We start from the raw sequence: 16,244 nt of genomic DNA, 5'->3' as shown, positions 1-16,244 counted from the left end.
CCGGCAGCGCCCTTTGGAGCCGGGCTGTAAACCCCTGGCTGTAAATCCCGGGGGAGCAGGACGGACGTGCAGGTGCGGGGAGGCCGCGGGACACACGCCCAGCGCTGCCAGCGCCGCTCCCGCTCTCCTCCTCCTCCGGCCCAGCGAGCTCCCCCAGCACCACCGGCGCCAGCACGCGGTGCTCCCCGCCCCTGTGCCCTAAATGCCGCCTGTTTGCCCCAAAAAATGCCACGTCCAGGTGTCAGCGAGGTGCTCCCCGTCCATCCTGCATGGCCCGGGGGCTGCCTGCGGTCCCCATACCCACGGTCACCGGGGGGGAGATGTGGTGGCTTGGGGCTGCCCTCCCTGCACGGGGAGAGGAGAGCGGGGAAAAAGGGCTGCGGAGTGAAAGGGTGAAGGGGAAGGAAGGAGCGTGGGGAGACACAGCCCGCAGGGAGGCCGGGAACCCCCCCCCGCAGCCTCCTGGGCTTATTCCTCGCCGCTCCTGCGGTAGCGTTTTCACCTTGTGCTGCGAAGGAGTCATTACGGCGGGCCGGGGCGGCGATTGGCTGGCTAAAAATGCCTCGGTAATCTCCGTGCTGATCTTTACCCCCCTCCTCCCCATCTGCCGTGACCTTCCTCCCAATGTGCAGATCCAGCCCGAGCGAGACGGAGCTGACGGCTTCCCCGCCGGCGCCCCGGCCGCCCCCGCTGCCCCCCGGCCTCCGCGGCCCCGCGGCCGCCCCGCGCCCTCCCCTGCTCCCCGCAGCCGCTCGCCCAAGGTACCGGCACGCGTCCCCCGGGGCTCCCGGCGCGATACGGAGCCCACCAGGCCCCCGGGAGGTTGGCGGCGGTGGAAGGGGGCTCGCGGTGGGGGACGGTGGCGGCGGTGGCCCCGGGAAGCAGACGGGATGCCGGGGTTCGGCATGTCCCCGTGTGCCGTGGTGGTGCTGCCCCCCTGGGAGCCCCTGCACGGTCCCGTGGCAGGGAAGGGGGATATATTTTGGCGTAGCAGCTCGCTGCCCCTTGTTTTAAGCAATTTCCAAACTTCTCTAGGATCGGGGCTTGCTTTCTGTCGTGGGTTCACCCCCAAAGTCCGGGCTCGCCAGCTTTTTCTGGTCGCAGTGGGGGTACCTCGGGTCTGGGCTCGGCCTCCTGAACCTCCTGGGGAGCTGCTGACGGGTGGGAAATGGCAGCGGGGGTCTCGCTGGGGGGGACACAGAGGCTCTGCAGCATCTCGGGGCTCAGAGGACACAGGGCCTGGCCGCTGCACATCCCCACCCTCGCACGCCCCGCTCCGTGCGTTACGCAAAAGCTGCATCACCCCCCATAGCCCATGCGGCCCTGCTGGCCCCCAGGGGATCCTGGGGGGGCTGCAGGGGGATCTTGGGGGTTGTGGAGGGATCCTGGGGATTGTGAGGGGGATCCTGGGGGGCCGCTGACCCCAGGGATGGCCGCGCTCACCCCACCAGGCTGGGGGCTGGCACCGCGGGTGGCTCAGCCGCTGCGCCGCCGGGAGCCCATGGGCCAGCCCGCGCCAGGAGCGGGGTCCCTCCGGCTCCCCGTGAATGCACAGAAGAGGGCTGGGAGCCAAAAAGCCGCCCCAAACAGCCTGCGATTGTCAGGGCTGTCAGTGCTGAGCAAGCGGCCGCTTGTGCTCGCCTTCCCCCCTGCCTCCTTGGTATGCGCTCGGCATCCCCCTGCCCGCCCGGGGAGAAACGCGGCATCCTGCCCTCGGCCCCGGGAGCAGGCTGGGTTCGAAGGGACCCGTTTTATCTCCTGGTTTCTGCCCCTTTGGGACAGCAGGAACAGGGACACCCCGAGGAGATGGAGGGGGAAGGCCAAACCTCGCAGGACAGAGCTGGGGAGGCTGCGGCGACCGCGGCAGCCCCCAGGGAGAAGCGGACAGCCCCCAGCCCCTCGTACCCACCGGGGAGAGCTCGCCCCGCCGAGCTGCCCGCGTCCCCTCCTCGCCGTTCTTCCACCTGCCTCAGAAACGGCAAAGCGAGAGCTTTGCTAAACGGATTAGAGCTGCGCCTCCCCCTGCAGCCCCCCCGAGCTGCTCCCGTATCCCTGAGCCCCGGCCATAAAACTCGGACCAAGGCAGCTGCTGCGGCACGGGGCGCCCCCGAGCTCGGGGGGGGCACGGCGACCCCGCACCGCAACGTGCGGCTGGTTGGCAGCGCACAGCAGAGGCGAAACGAGAAGCCGGGAGATCAGCTCTTCCCCCAGGGATGGTTTTGGTTAGCGGCCCTGCTGGTGGCATCGTCGGGCTGTGTCCCCGTGCCCTCCTCGGCTCGCTCTCGGGGACGAGAGCTGGGAAAGAGAGAGGAGAGGCTTGGGAAGAAGATTAGAAACGCCGAGGGGAATTGATCAGCTGCCGGTGACAGCGCTGAGCCCATCCCGGGGGTGCCTGCAGCGATGTCCCCAGGCCTGGCCCCGTCCCCTCCTGGGGCTTTGCCTCTCCCCGCCGTGCCAGGCTGCAGCCCCCGGGGTTTACCTAAAAGGGTCGGCTGCGTTTACCTAAAAGGATCGGGGCGAGCGAGGCTGGGCAGCCGGCGGGCATCGCCTCGCCACGGGCACGCGGGCAGGGCGAGGAAGGGACGGCGCCGGGAGCAGCAGCGCAGGAGGAAGGTGCCGGCACCGGGGCCACGTGCCGCAGGCAGCCACAGCCCGATTTTGGCTCCGTGCGGGCTGCACCTCGCCGGGACCCCCCAGTCCCCCGCTGCCGCTGCTCCTCCTCGGCCGTGCGTGGGCACCCCGGGGTGGGAACGGCGCTGGGAACGGCACGGACAGACTTTGTCCCCGGCGGGGCAGCCACCGGGGCCGGGATTTGTGCAACGCCAGGGCAAACGCCGAGTCCTGCCGTTGTTATCGCGGAGGAGCCTTGGAGCAGGGAGCTTCCCCGTGGGGCCGAGCAGCAGGGGAAGGAGGCAGCGACCCCTGCGCGGCAAGGCGTTTTCCCAGGAAAAATGGAGCCTTTATGTCCCGGACCCTGCCCCTGCCCCGGATGGGGCTCGGAGGGTGCCCGCGGGGCTGGGTATCTGCAGACAAAAAGGGGATTGTGTCGCTGCGAGCCGGGTTTCTGGCAGCACCTGCCCCGCGCTGGGGCTCTCCACAATGGCTCGCTTTTCTGTGTAATTGCTGCAGAGGGGCCAATTATCCTCCGCTGCTAATTACAGATGCAAAATAGCCCTGCGCTCGCATTCTCCCAGCGAGCCGGGGCGGGGGGGGGCTCCTGGGACCGTGGCGGGGGCGAGCCCTGGGCACGGGGCAAGCCCAGGGGCACCCACACTACCTCCTGCCCCCTGCACCGAGTGGGAAGCGGCAGCGGGAGGGCAGGGAAGGGCTCAGGACCCGCGGGGCGGCAGACGGGAGGATGCGGTGCTCGAAAATCCCCCCTTCGCGCTGCAAAGGCTGGCGTTCATGCCCCAGAAAAGCATTTCTCTCCTCCCCTGCGGAGACGCAGCGCTGCCTGCGGGGCATCCCCCGGCCCCACGGGGACCCCGCTCGCCCCGGGGCTGCCCAGGCAGGCTGCTGGCAGCACGGCCGGGGATAATTTGCTCCTCGGTTGGCCACGGCGCTCCAAGAATCGTAACTGCGGAGTGCCAAACGGCCCGATAAATCAAGGCTCGTTTCCTGCCAATATTGGCCGCCGCTTCCCACGAGGGAACTCGTGGGGGAAAGGAGAGGTTGTGGGAAATGGGAACCGCCGGGAGGAGTTTGTGGTGGCCGTGTTTTTTGGCGAAGGAGCCGAAATGGGCGAGGGAACCCCCCCCAGGCACCGAGGTGCCCCCATCACCGGCCCTCCTGGGTCTGGCTCTGCCTTCTCCCGGTGCTGCTGCCAGCCTTACAGCACCACGAGGCCCTTTTTGGCCAGCTGCGAGGCGGGGAGACGCGCTGGGCTGGCACGCAGGAGCACGGCGAGCCCCAGCGAGCTTCATTAGGGACTGGAAGCGCTCGTTAGGGGAAAGCTGAGCCGGGCTGAGCCTCGAGGGACCGGGTCGCATTCTGCGGGCAACCCGATCCGGGCAGACGCGGCCCCAGCCAGCCTCCTTCCTGCAGCTCCTGCGGGCGGCTTCGGTTACTCGGCTCGACCCGCTCGTCTCCTGCTGGCTTTTAATTTCCCTGACATCACCCGCGAGCTGGGGGGAAACGCAGGCGCGGGGAGCTGGAGAGCCCCTCGGCACCCCGGCCGTGACGGGCACAGGCTCCTAGGGACGTGGCACCCCGCGATAAGACCCCCGGGGACAAGCTGTGGGGTCTGGGAGGAGGCAGGACCCTGGGGCAGCACCCTGCGGGGCGCAGAGCCCCCTTCGCCCCCTCTCGTGCCAGCCCCTTCCCAGCTGGCGCAGTTGGTGCGGGGGCGGCACCGGCTGCCTCCCCAGAGGCGTTTTTTGGGGTTTTGTTTCTGCGGGAGCTCAGCCCTGGAGCCCTCCCTGCAGGGCCAGGGGGAGGAGAGGAGGGGGCGCCCCGCTCCGTCCCATCCTGCTGCCCCGCACCCTGTGCTCGGGCCGCAAGGACCCCAGGGGGCAGCGGGACGAGGATGCCTTTAGGATCCTCACTCAGCTCCCCCCCCAAAAAAAACGCAGCCTAAGAGGGAAAGGAGCCTGGCCCAGCGGGGCTGAGCACCCGTGCGCACCCAGCACGAGCTGGTGGCACCCTGCTGCTGCCTCCCACAGCACCCCAAGGGCACCCCGCTCAGCAGGGCGCCCCGGCAAGCGGGTGCTGAGCACCCCCCGGCCACCTGGAAGGCTCCTGCAGCACCCCTGGGGCGCACGCAAAGGCGCAGCCAGCGCCCACCCTGCTGCTACCCGCTGCGGGGTTGGGGAGGCGGGGGGGGCACCGGGCCAAGGTGTTTTCATGCTGGGGGGGGGGGGGGGGGAAAGGGGGTGTCCACCGATGATTTTTGCAACCTTTGCAAGCAGCGGCTCCATCCCTCGTTGTCTTGACAACGCGAGGCTGCAGGCTGGGCGCGCTCCCGCGGCCGCACGCCGCCGCTGCCCGGCTGGTGCTGAGCGCGGCGCAACGCAGCGCGCCCGTCCCGCCGAGCTCCCCGACCCCCCCCTCCCACCCCCGGACCCTCGCAGCCCCCCCCCCACCGCCCGGCCCAGGTAAGCGGCAGCCCCCCGGGCGGGTTTTGGCTGCGGGGGGGGCCTAGGAAGGGAAAAGGGGGCAGCGGGGTGTCCCGCGGGGACGGGGGGGCGCGGGGTGCCCGGGTGCCTTGCGTGGTCTGGGGGGGGTGCGGAGGGGGTGCTGCGAGGGACCGGGCAGGATGGTGCTGGGTCGCAGCCCGCTCTCAAGGCAGGACACGGCGTCCCCGGGTCCGTTCTGCAAGCTGGGGGGGGGACACGCGGGTGACCTTCAGCCCCGGCGCGCGTCCGGGGGGGTGCTGGGGCAGGGGGCACTGCCTCGGTGGCGCTGCCAGGTTCGTGCCTCAGTTTCCCCAGCTGCACACGGGCGGGGGGTGAGGAGGAGGCAGCAGCGGGGACTTGGGTTGTTCCTGTCACTGCTGCCCCCCTGCCCGACTGAGCGCCTCACCCCATTGCTAAAACCCCTCCTTTTGCCTCCTTTTGCTTCCCCCCAACACCCCCCCCTGTTTCCTACCCCCTTGCTGAGCCCCCTCTGGCCCCAAGCCTCCTTCCCCCGCCAGAGGCAGCTGAATGCAGCACCCCACGGCCCCAGGCTCGGCCCCGGTCACCTCCCGCCACCGCCAGCCCCGGCCCTGTCCCACCGAGGGGACGGGGATGGGACCCCCCCCCCCGAGCCAGCACCCCATGCTCTGGCTCCCCCCCTCCCCGATGCAGAAGCAGGGGGCCAGCACCACCACCGTACCCTCCGGCACCGTCGTCTGCTGCTTCTTGGATTAACTGCAAACCTCATTTGGGGATTTCTGCCTAACCCCTGCTCCTGGGACCGCAAAAATCCCCCCTCGAGAGTCGGAGCACCCTTGTTTACAGCAGCGAGCTAAGAAGGGGGGGGCTGAGAAAAGCTGCAGAGGCAGCAGGCAGGTCGAAACCCCGCAAGCTGAGGCTCGGAGCAGTTTCCCTTCCCCAGGCCTGACCCCTTGCGTGGGGCTGATAATCCTGCTCCAGCTCCCCGCACCCCGCAGCCCCCGGAGCCTGTCCGCGTTCCTGGCACAGCCGCAGTCCCCGAGCCCCGCTGCGAGCTCCCCCGGGGGGGGAAACACGGCGTTATCTGCAAATGCCACGCATATTTCCAGAAACCTGCACGAGGCTCGTAAAAAATCCCTGGAAGACTTTGATGGGTGCCCTGCGTGCCGAGCAGGATAACTCCAGGGAGAGGAGGAGGAGGGGGAGGAAGGGGAACCTTTCTGCAGAGCACGCAGAAGGCGAAGCTGCCCTGGAGCATCTCCCCCGTCCTGCAACGTGGCAGCCCAGCAAGACGGGCGTCCTCCCGTGGGACACGGGGCTCGTGTAACGTCCCGGGGTCGGGGAACCTCCTTTGCAAACCCTCTGGGTTTTGGGAAGCTCCGAGCCCTGCCCAAGCTGGGCGCAGCAAGTCCCTGGTGCAGCCGGACCCCCCCTAGCGCTTGCCCCCCCCTCCAGCTGGGGCAGGGCACAGCCCCCGGCGCATCCTGCGCTGGGTTCTTTGGGAGAGCCTCTCCCAGAGGAGGTTTCCCAACCTTTGCCTTCCCCTCGCCCCCAGCGACGTGCTGCCCTCGCAGCCACCTCGTGCGCCAGGGCCGAGCCGGCCCCGTGGCACCGCCCTGCCCAAAACCCCAGGGAAAAGCACCTGGCACATGGGGACCCCCCGTCCCCTTCGCCTGGCTGCTCGCCCCAGGGCTCCAATCCTGCCCAGAGCCGTCCTGCCGGGGCTCAGCCCTGCCATGAGCTGCGCCCAGCCCGCTCCCACCGAGGAAACTGCTTGGGTAGGGCCCAGGTTCGCCTCCCCCCCCTCCCAGGCTTTGGCTCCATTTGATAATTAGCGGGGCGGACACGCGTTCAGGCCGTCCCCGGCGTGCTCGCGCCTCTCCAGGCTGCTCGGCCCCGAGCCCTGGGCTCTGCTCGGGGTGTGGAGCCGGCTGCCAGCATGAATCAGCAGCGCCCAGCCCCTGGAGCAGCCCCGCTGGGTTGGGGACCCGCAGGCACCCCAAACCCCTGCCACCGCTCCCCAAAGCGGCGCAGGGAGGAGGACACGGCCCCATCCCGCAGCCCCCATCTCCCCGCTGCCCCCTGTACCCGGCTCCCCCCCACCCCATCTCCCCTCTCCCCTCGCCAGCCCCCTTTTTGGCGGAGGATGCTGCGGGCAGAGCCCGGCAGCCCGTCCCCTGCGCCGCGGGTGCGCGGTGATCCCCGCGTGGTGCTGGGACACCGGGAGGGCAGCGATCAGCCCTTCACCCTCCAGCACACCATGCACCCGCTCCTCTAGCTCAGCACCAGCTTTGCACGAGGACCCGACATCGTGCTGGGGGGGGGGATCTCGCACCCGAATGCTCGCAGGAGCAGCACCAAGGTGCTGGTGCCACGGCGCTGGGTGCACGCGTGCGCACAGCACCAGGGTGCTGGGTCCCGCCTGCGGTGGATGCAGCAGCCCCGGGGCTGCAGGCCCGGGCAGGATGGTGCTCCCCGGGCTCCCCAGCGGGTTTTGCATGCGGTTGGACTCTGCTCTCGGCGCTGCCCTGGGCTCCCTCGGCTGCTCCGTGCCCGTTTGTCCTCGCCGTGGGCAGTTCCCATGTGGGTATAGCAGCGGGGCGTCGCGGTGGCGCCTGGCGCTGCGCCCACCCAAAGAGCAACGCCCAGCCCCACGCTGCAACGAGGGCGAGGAAATAACCTCCCTGAGCTCAGCACCTGAGCCGGGGCTGCTAAAACACGGCCCGAGCCCCTGGCGATAAAGCCTCGCGCGCACCCTTGGCCCTGCCCAGGCACACGGCGTCTACCTCGCGTTGCGGCTCCTTGCGAGGGTGTTGCTCGGCTTGCCGGGTCTCGGAGTTTAATTGCAATGAAAGCAGCTCAGACAGCTGGTCCGTTTCCAATTGCCTGAGCTCTCTGCTGCTGGAGATGGCCCTGCTGGGAGCCACCGAGCAGCCACAAGGCAGCAGCACGCAGCAGGTCGGCATCCCGGCCCCGGCTCACGCGCTCCTGCAGGCAAGGGTCCCCGCGCCCCGGTGGCCGTGGGGCTGGGGCTCTGCGCTGGAGCTGGGACGTGGGGTTTGCAGGAGGGATTTGCACCGAGGCGGCTCCTTGCACGGCATCGGTTTGGGCTCAGGGACTGGTGTCGGAGAGCTCCGGGTGCTGCTCGGCTCCTCTGAAATGCTGGCGAAGGGGACCCGGCCGTATCGTGAGCCCATGTTGCGGGGGGAGATCGGGTCTGTCCCCGCCACCAGGAGCTGCTCCGGGGCCCAGCACAGCCCTCGGCTGCTCCCAAAATCGAGCAAAACCTTGAGAGCAGCTCCCACGTCCTCCATCGGGCTGATCCCAGCCCAGCAGGGGCTGCACCCGACCCAGCCCCAGGTGGGGACAGAGCCCCACCGAGCCCTGTTATTGCTCGTGTGGGGCCGTCCCTCTGATTCCTGCAGACCAAGCGCAGCTGCCAGAGCGGCTTCCCCCCTTCCCTGGGTATTTTCACCAGGAATTAGTCACCGCCTCTCCTCCCAGCCCTGTCAGCGCTCGCAGCCCCGCACCAGGGCTCAGCCCCAGCTCCTTCTGCGTTATCACCAGATCAAACCCCCCTGCCTGGGGCGGGATGGGGACAGGGACACGGGCTGGGCTCTGCTCCCCTCCTCGCCGCGCGTCGCTCTGATCCTGCTTTGGCAAAGGGCTCTTCGCAGCAGGAAAACCACCCCCGGGAGGCTGCGCAGCCCCTCCTGGCCCCCCCAGCAAGCGGGGCAGGATGGGGACACACGCAGACAGCTGCCACCTCCCCGTGCCGTGCCCCGTCCTGGCTGCAGTGGGGCTGGGGCCGCGTCTCAGCGAGGCTGCGCCGGAGGCAGAGCAACCAACCTGCCTCCAGCCTCAGCCTGCCCGGGCCGAGCAGGTCCAGCCTGGGTCCGGCCGCATCCCTCGGTGCAGGGACGCCCGGATCCCGTGCCCGCGGCACCGGCAGCCTCAGCCCTCTGCATTGCAGCAGCCTCCTGCCTGCACGGGAGCAGCGCCCGCGTCCCCGGCCCCTCTCTGCCAGCTCGGTGCCCGCACGGGGGCAGAGACCCCCTGCGATGCCAGCGGCTCCGTCGGCGGGCTGCGGCAGCGCTCAGCACCGAGCAGGGTGCCAGGAAGGATGGAGACGTGCAGGGGGACTGGCAGCTGTGGGATCAACCCAAGGACATGCCAGCCTCCGCGTGGGCACGAGCTGAGACAAATTTCACCGTTGCGCTGTGCAAAATCCTCCGTAGCTCCTCTCCAGCAGCTTTGGGGGGGGGTGAAGTGAAGCCCCCCCCTGCTGCCCTGGGTGCAGCGGCACCCAGCTGGGGCTGGCAGCTCGCCACAGCGCGGCTCGGCCACCGGGCATCGCCGCCCGCTGCCTTGATGTGGGGCCAGGGTGGCTGGGGGGCCACGAGGCTGCCCGGGGCGGTGGGCATGGGGCCGGGGTGGACTGTATGGGTTTGGGGACGTGGAGGGGCACACGGGTGTGCGTGCACGGCTGCGTGCGCGTGTGGCGGTGAGAGAGGCAACAAGGCGGCAGCGTGAGCTGTAGAAGTGATGCAGAGCCAAAAATAACCCCCAAGCTGCGGCTCGGACCCGATCACAGCGAGGAGCGAAGCTGCGGCAGCCAAACCCCGCAGTGCCCCACGGCCCTACTGCCTCGTGTGCCCGGGGGTCCCACGGGACCCCCCCAGCCGGGGCCGTGCACCCTCCATGGGGTCCCTCACCCCCATCGCCCCGAGGATGCCCTCGCGCTGCCAGCGCAGCCTCTGCGACAAAATTAAGAGCTGGAGAAGCAGAAACACAACCCCAGAGCGGCCCCAAACACCCCAGGGCCCCGCGGAGGTGCAGTGGCGCGGCTGGTGGGCACGAAGGTCGGGGACCCTGGCCCGTGGGGAGGGCGGTGGCCGTGCCAGGGGTGCTCGGGTGCTGCGCGGGTGGGTGCTGCGCGTCGCCGGGCGCGCGGGGCCGGTGCTGGCGGCGCTCGGCGGCACCGCGGTCCCCTCCATCTGCGCCTCCGCGGCGGGGCGAGGGACAGTCACGCGTTTATTTTTAACCGTCTGGGGAGGGCGGCGCGGGGATTGGTGGGATTCGTGGTTATATCACTAAATCCCTGCGAGGCTCTGTTAGTTCCAGCACAGCGAGCCCGGCCGCGGCGCTCCAGTAACCGTTTCGGCACCCCGTCCTCCGTGCCCCGAACCCGACGGCTGCTCGGGGCTGGCAGCACGCAGCCGGGGGAGGGAGCGGGCACCCAGCGGGCTGGGTCCCATGGGTGGCACCCCGTGCACCCCCCCCCGGCCATCACCCTCTCCCAAGGGCAGGCTGTGACCCGGCTGCGATGGTGCGTGGCACCGTGTGGCCGTATCCCCCCTCCCGCAGCCCCTTTGGGGAAAACTGGGGTGGTTTGGGCTGCTTTTTGCCACCCTGGTGGCAGACGCCAGGCGGGACAAGCCCAGCGCTTCCCGTGGGAGCGCTGCCCGGAGCCGGGGCAGGAGGGGTCGCAGCGATGCCCGTGGCTCCCGCGGTCCCCTCTCCGTCCCCGTGCGGTGCCACCTTGCTGGCCAAGTCCCCAGCCCCACCGGCGTCCCCCCAGCCCCAAAAATGCTTCTCCGGGTGGAGAGGCAAAGGGTTAAGCCATGCAGCAGGCCCACGTGACGCCACGGGGATGCCGTTTTTCTGTAGATCAGGACGGATTAGGCTGGAATAACAGGACGAGAATTTCTCCCAGCTGCGCTCCCCCCACTCGGCGGCTCCCCCAGGGATGCGCAGTGGCCGGGCCAGAGCCCCCACCGGGTAAGGGCCCCCCCCCCCGCATCCCTCCCCTGGTTTCTCCATCCCAGCAGAGAGGTTTTAGGGTTTCGGTGGCTCTGCGGCGGCTCTGCCTGCCCAGACGTTGCATAAGAAACCCTGGGGCTCGAGCAGGGCTTGGATGCCTGCGGAGGGTCTGGGTTTTGCATGGCACCTTGGGGGGGCTTGCGGGGGGCACAGGAGGGGAGCCGGAATGGCTCTGTCCCCCTCCCCATCCCCTGAAGCTGGGTGCTCACCCCGTGGTGCCGCAGGGGATGGGGATGGGGATGCAGTGGGGTGGGATGGGATAGGGTTGGGGGTCTCTGCTCGGCCCTGCGAGGCTGCTGCCCCCCCCCCCCCGACCCCTCTGCTCCCCCCAGTGCATGAGGCTGCTGCTTGCCCGAGAGCCACCGAGCGCCCACACCGACGGCCGAGGCCGCCCCGGGAGCCATGTCGGGTTCCTACGACGAGTCGGCGGCGGCCGCCGAGGAAACGACCGACAGCTTCTGGGAGGTGAGCCCCAGCCACCCCCCATTGTCCCCACGGTGTCCCCGTTCGCCGCCACCACCCAGGGCAGCACCCTCCCTTCCCGAATCCAGCCCTGCGCGGGCGTCCCTGCTGCGGTGTCCTTGGGGGGGGCTGCAGGAGGTGCTGCCCCACCAGCCCTCAGGGAGGGAGAGGAGGTGGCTGGGAGTAAAACCTCCATCGCTGCACCCCCCCTGGGGCACCCCCGGTCACTGCTCCCACATCTGCCTGTCCCCGTCCCCATCCCTGTCTCTGTTCTCATCCCCATCCCCATCCCCACGCCCGTCCCCATCTGTTCTCATCCCCATCCTTCTCCCCATCCCCATCTCTGTTCTCATCCCCATCCCTGTCCCCATCTCCATCCTTGTCCCCATCTGTTCTCATCCTTATCCCTCTCCCCATCCCCATCCCCATCCCCATCCCCATCCCCAACCCCATCCCCATCCCCGTCCCCGTCCCCGTCCCTGTCCCCATCCCCATCCCTGTCCCTGGCCCTGTCCCCATCTGTTCTCATCCTCATCCCCATCCCTATCACCATCCCCACCCTTGTTCCCATCTTTTCTCATCCTCATCCTTCTCCCCATCCCCATCCCTTTCCCCATCCCCATCCCCACCCCTGTCCCCGTCCCCGTCCCCGTGCCAGGTGGGGAACTACAAGCGCACGGTGAAGCGCATCGATGACGGGCACCGGCTCTGCAACGACCTCATGAACTGCGTGCACGAGAGGGCCAAGATCGAGAAGTCCTACGCCCAGCAGCTCACCGACTGGTCCAAGCGGTGGAGGCAGCTGATCGAGAAAGGTACCGCGGCCCCGGCGGCGGGGAGCCGGGACCCCCGGGGGTCACCGGAGGGGGGTCGGGGCCGCAGGGGGGTGCTCACCCGTCCCCTCCGCCCCCCCCAGGTCCCCAGTACGGCAGCCTGGAGAGGGCGTGGGGGGCCATCATGACGGAGGCGGACAAGGTGAGCGAGCTGCACCAGGAGGTGAAGAACAGCCTGCTGAACGACGACTTCGAGAAGGTCAAGAACTGGCAGAAGGACGCCTACCACAAGCAGATCATGGGAGGCTTCAAGGAGGCCAAGGAGGCAGAGGACGGATTCCGGAAAGCGCAGAAGCCCTGGGCCAAGAAGCTCAAGGAGGTGAGAGGAGAAGCGCGGCGTGGGACACGTGGGACCCCCGGGTCCCTGCTGTCCTCACGTCCCCCCCCCATCTTCTCTCCGCAGCTGGAGACGGCCAAGAAAGCCTACCACCTGGCCTGCAAGGAGGAGAAGCTGGCCATGACCCGGGAAGCCAACAGCAAGGCGGACCAGTCCAACACCCCCGAGCAGCAGAAGAAGCTCCAGGACAAAGTGGAAAAGTGCAAGCAAGACGTGCAGAAGGTGCGAGCCAGCAGCGCCGCGGGGCAGCTCAGCTCCGGGCTCAAACAGCATCGGGCACCAGAAATGGCCACTTATTCCCCATTCATGGCCATTTATTCCCCATTCATGGCCATTTATTCCCATTTATGGCCATTTATTCCCCTATTCCTGTCCCCGTGCATCTGCACAAGAAGTGGCGGGGGAGTGCGAGCAGGGCAGAGATTTGCCCCTCTTGCTGGGGCAAGGTCTCTCCCTCCACCAGGCTGATTTTGCCCTGTGGAGGCTCTCGGGGTGCTGGTGTAACTGGGGCACCCCCCCCTGCTCCTTGCAGACTCAGGAGAAGTACGAGAAGGTGCTGGACGAGCTGAACAAGTGCACCCCGCAGTACATGGAGAGCATGGAGCAGGTCTTCGAGCAGTGCCAGCAGTTCGAGGAGAAGAGGCTCAACTTCCTCAAGGAAGTGCTGCTGGACATCAAGAGGCACCTGAACCTGGCCGAGAGCAGCAGGTAGGCGTCCCCCTGGCTGCCTGGGCAGAAAACACCCGTGACAGGGCCAGAAAGCAAACCAAGCCCTGGAGGGACCGGGTGCTTCCAGGCAAACCCATCCCCTGCGATACCAGGGGGCTCTGGCCAACGCTGTGGGCACCAAGAGGTGCCAGGGCGGCGTCTCCCACTGTCCCCTCGGAGGTGCCACGGCCTGGGGCATCTCCCCACCTCGTCCCCACCACCAGGGCTCCCCAGGAGGGGTCCATCCCCGCAGCCCCCCCACCCCTCGCCTCTCCCCGCAGCTACGCCAACGTCTACCGGGAGCTGGAGCAGACCATCCGCCTCTCGGACGCGCAGGAGGATCTCCGGTGGTTCCGCAGCACCAGTGGCCCCGGCATGCCCATGAACTGGCCCCAGTTCGAGGTGAGGCTCGGAACCCCCTCTCCCCCCCCCCGAAATGGGTACCAGCTGCCCCCCGCATGGTGTCGGGGTGCTGAGCGTGAGTGCTTTGTGCTCCCAGGAGTGGAACCCGGACCTGACGCACACGATAACGAGGAAGGAGAAGATGAAGAAGGGCGAGGGGGTGACCCTGACCAACGTCAGCTCGGGCGAGACCGGCGCGTCGGCGGGCGAGCGCGGGAGGTGAGGGCCATCGGGGAGAGGGACACAGCAAATGCAGCAAGCACTCGCTTGGGCAAACGTTCCTGGTGCCACTGGGACACCCGAGGCGGGTGGGATGTCCCTGGTGACGGCCACCGCTCTGCTCCATCCTCCCTCCACGTCTCGCTGGCCGTTAGACTGGTGTCCAGCCCCCCTTCCCCGTAAGCTCGGGAAATCCGCAGCGCCCATCCGGATTTCGGCCTCGGCCGGTGCCCGCCCGCCCCGCCATCCCCTCTCCTTTCCCCCCTCCACCCCCCAGCATCAGCAGCCACGACCGCGGGCAGACCTACAGCGCCGAGTGGTCCGACGACGAGGGCAGCAACTCCTTCAACGCCAGCGAGGCCAACGGCGGCACCAACCCCTTTGACGAGGACTCGGCGGGGAAGGGCGTGCGGGTGCGGGCACTGTACGACTACGACGGGCAGGAGCAGGACGAGCTCAGCTTCAAAGCAGGTGCGGAGCCTCGCGGGCGCTGGGCTGTCCTGCGGGGCGTCCGCCCGAGCTGCGGGTCTCACGGCTGTGCTTTTTGGTGTAAAGTGCCCCGAATTGTGTCAGGGTTATGCCGGTTCTTCAAAACCGTGGCGTTTGGCAGAGAGGGGAAGGCGCGACCCAGGGTGGGACTGGAGGGGTGGTGGGACAGGGCACGTGAGGTCTCATGGGGCACCCCTTGCCTTTCCGCCCTGCAAACCTGCTGAGGATCAGTCCCAGAACCCCCAGCAGCCCCATCCGGGGGAGAAATTTGGGGAAGGAGAGGCCCCAACGCCCGCAACGAGCTCTCACCTCTCTACCTCCTGCTTCAGGCGATGAGCTAACCAAGCTGGGTGAAGAAGACGAGCAAGGCTGGTGCAAGGGGCGCTTGGACAACGGGCAGCTAGGTCTCTACCCCGCCAACTACGTGGAGGCAATCTAAGTCTTGTGCTGTGCTCCTCGTCGCTGTCCGCAGATAAATCCACCCTCCGTTGTCTCATCTCTCCGCCAGCCAGCCAGCCGTCTCGCCGTCCGGTCCGTCACCCCTCACAGTTAGAGATTCAGACATATTTTCCGACCAAGCTTTTATTTTTTTAAGAGTTGTCTCCGAAGAGTATTTTGCATAGCCGCTTTTCTTCTTCTTCTAAGATAACGTGAAGCGAAAGATGACGTTGTCCGCGCTGCGTTAGCTGATTTGCCGAGCGAAAAGCCGATACCTCAAGATCTCAAAGCCCAGCCGGTGAGAGCTCCTGGCTGGTGGCTGTCACAGACACTGAAATCCTGAGCCGCCTCCCGACTGGCCGCAACCGCTCCGAAATGCACGGCGCTGAAGCTCCTGGGACCAACCTAATTCGCCCCCCCCCCCCCCCCCGAAAATGAGAGGGAACGGGGTTTTGCTCCGTCGATTTTTTTGTCAGTTCCGTGTTCTCCCCGAGTCATCCTCCATCCCCGAAGGAAGGGGACCAACGTCCCCTCCTGCCCCCGTCCAGGGGCACCGAGCAAGGGGGGACCAGCCCCAGCATGGAGCTTGGTGGCATCTCTCCAGCTTCCTCCTCCTCCTCCTCCTCCTCCTCGTGGCCGGGTGCCGCCACCACTCTCCAAGCCAAAGCCCTGCCTGCGCTGCAGGGAGCAGCAGCGGCCTCCACAAGGGCGTTTATCCCGGGCAAACCAGATCCTAAAAGCGCTGCCGCTTCCCCGAGGACCTCGCCGCAGCCCCACGCTGCCGCCAGCCCCCCACAGCCAGCCCGGGATAGCGGGGACCCGCTGGGGACCGTCCCCTCCGACCCCTTCTTGAGGTCTTGCACAGGAGGGACGGGAGCAGGGGCAGGGGGACACGCACCAGGCTCACCCCGTTCCTGCACCTGGGCTCTGGGAGCAGCATCAGCATGGACCGGAGCCCCTCAGCACCCATGGGTGCCCCCCGCACAGCACTCTCACCCCTACCCCTCTTCTCTGATCATCCACTTTTTTTCCACGCCACCACCCTCAGCAGCATTGACGCCGATGCCTTCCCCACGTATCCCCCCCCTCTCCTCGCCAGCCCGCTCCGTTGGCTGGCGAATTTTTTTGGCCCCAGGGACCAGGCGTTCCCCCGGGAGCAGGGAGCGCAGCGCCGGGCACCGCCAGCCCCTGCCAGGTCCGCGAATGGGAAACAAGAAAAAAAAAAAAAACAAGTCAGAAAAAAAACCTAACCGACCACCTGTCTCAGCAATGCACCCCGGTTTTTTGTACATTATTTGTGTAATTTAAGAAGTATATATATAATATATATATATATTGTGATCGTATTACCGTGGATACAACAACTAAAGCAGCAAGAGAAAATAACCGAGCTCTGTAAGCGTTCTCCGGGTCTGGGTCCTCGGTGGCGTGCGCCGATCC

At 67.7% G+C, this 16,244-nt stretch overlaps 1 protein-coding gene across 3 annotated transcripts; it reads left to right on the top strand.

Moving 5' to 3' along the window:
• The first annotated feature begins 635 nt into the window (after positions 1-635).
• PACSIN1 (protein kinase C and casein kinase substrate in neurons 1) lies at positions 636-16,190 on the top strand. Of its 3 annotated transcripts, none has more exons than XM_083812132.1 (10): positions 636-761; positions 11,249-11,381; positions 12,037-12,193; positions 12,295-12,530; positions 12,615-12,770; positions 13,081-13,256; positions 13,538-13,658; positions 13,756-13,877; positions 14,155-14,348; positions 14,696-16,190. In XM_083812132.1, the coding sequence occupies exons 2-10, from the start codon at positions 11,319-11,321 to the stop codon at positions 14,803-14,805; spliced, it is 1,335 nt and encodes a 444-aa protein (XP_083668258.1). In that variant the 5' UTR covers positions 636-761; positions 11,249-11,318; the 3' UTR covers positions 14,806-16,190. The 3 variants fall into 3 exon arrangements, with proteins under 3 accessions (XP_083668258.1, XP_083668256.1, XP_083668257.1); XM_083812130.1 differs by lacking the exon at positions 636-761 and adding an exon at positions 799-5,093; XM_083812131.1 differs by lacking the exon at positions 636-761 and adding an exon at positions 10,742-10,874.
• The last annotated feature ends 54 nt before the right edge of the window (positions 16,191-16,244 follow it).

The sequence above is a fragment of the Anser anser genome, assembly GCF_964211835.1.
Source record: "Anser anser genome assembly, chromosome: 27".
Taxonomy (NCBI): Eukaryota; Metazoa; Chordata; class Aves; order Anseriformes; family Anatidae; genus Anser; species Anser anser.
Note: the sequence above shows the minus strand (reverse complement) of the source record. Positions and strands in the feature narration are given on the sequence as shown.

Coding starts and splice junctions, on each gene's coding strand:
- PACSIN1 (XM_083812132.1), top strand. CDS start 11,319: ATGTCGGGTTCCTACGACGAGTCGGCGGCGGCCGCCGAGGAAACGACC. Junction 13,659..13,755: donor TGAACTGGCCCCAGTTCGAG/GTGAGGCTCGGA, acceptor TTGTGCTCCCAG/GAGTGGAACCCGGACCTGAC. Junction 13,878..14,154: donor TCGGCGGGCGAGCGCGGGAG/GTGAGGGCCATC, acceptor TCCACCCCCCAG/CATCAGCAGCCACGACCGCG.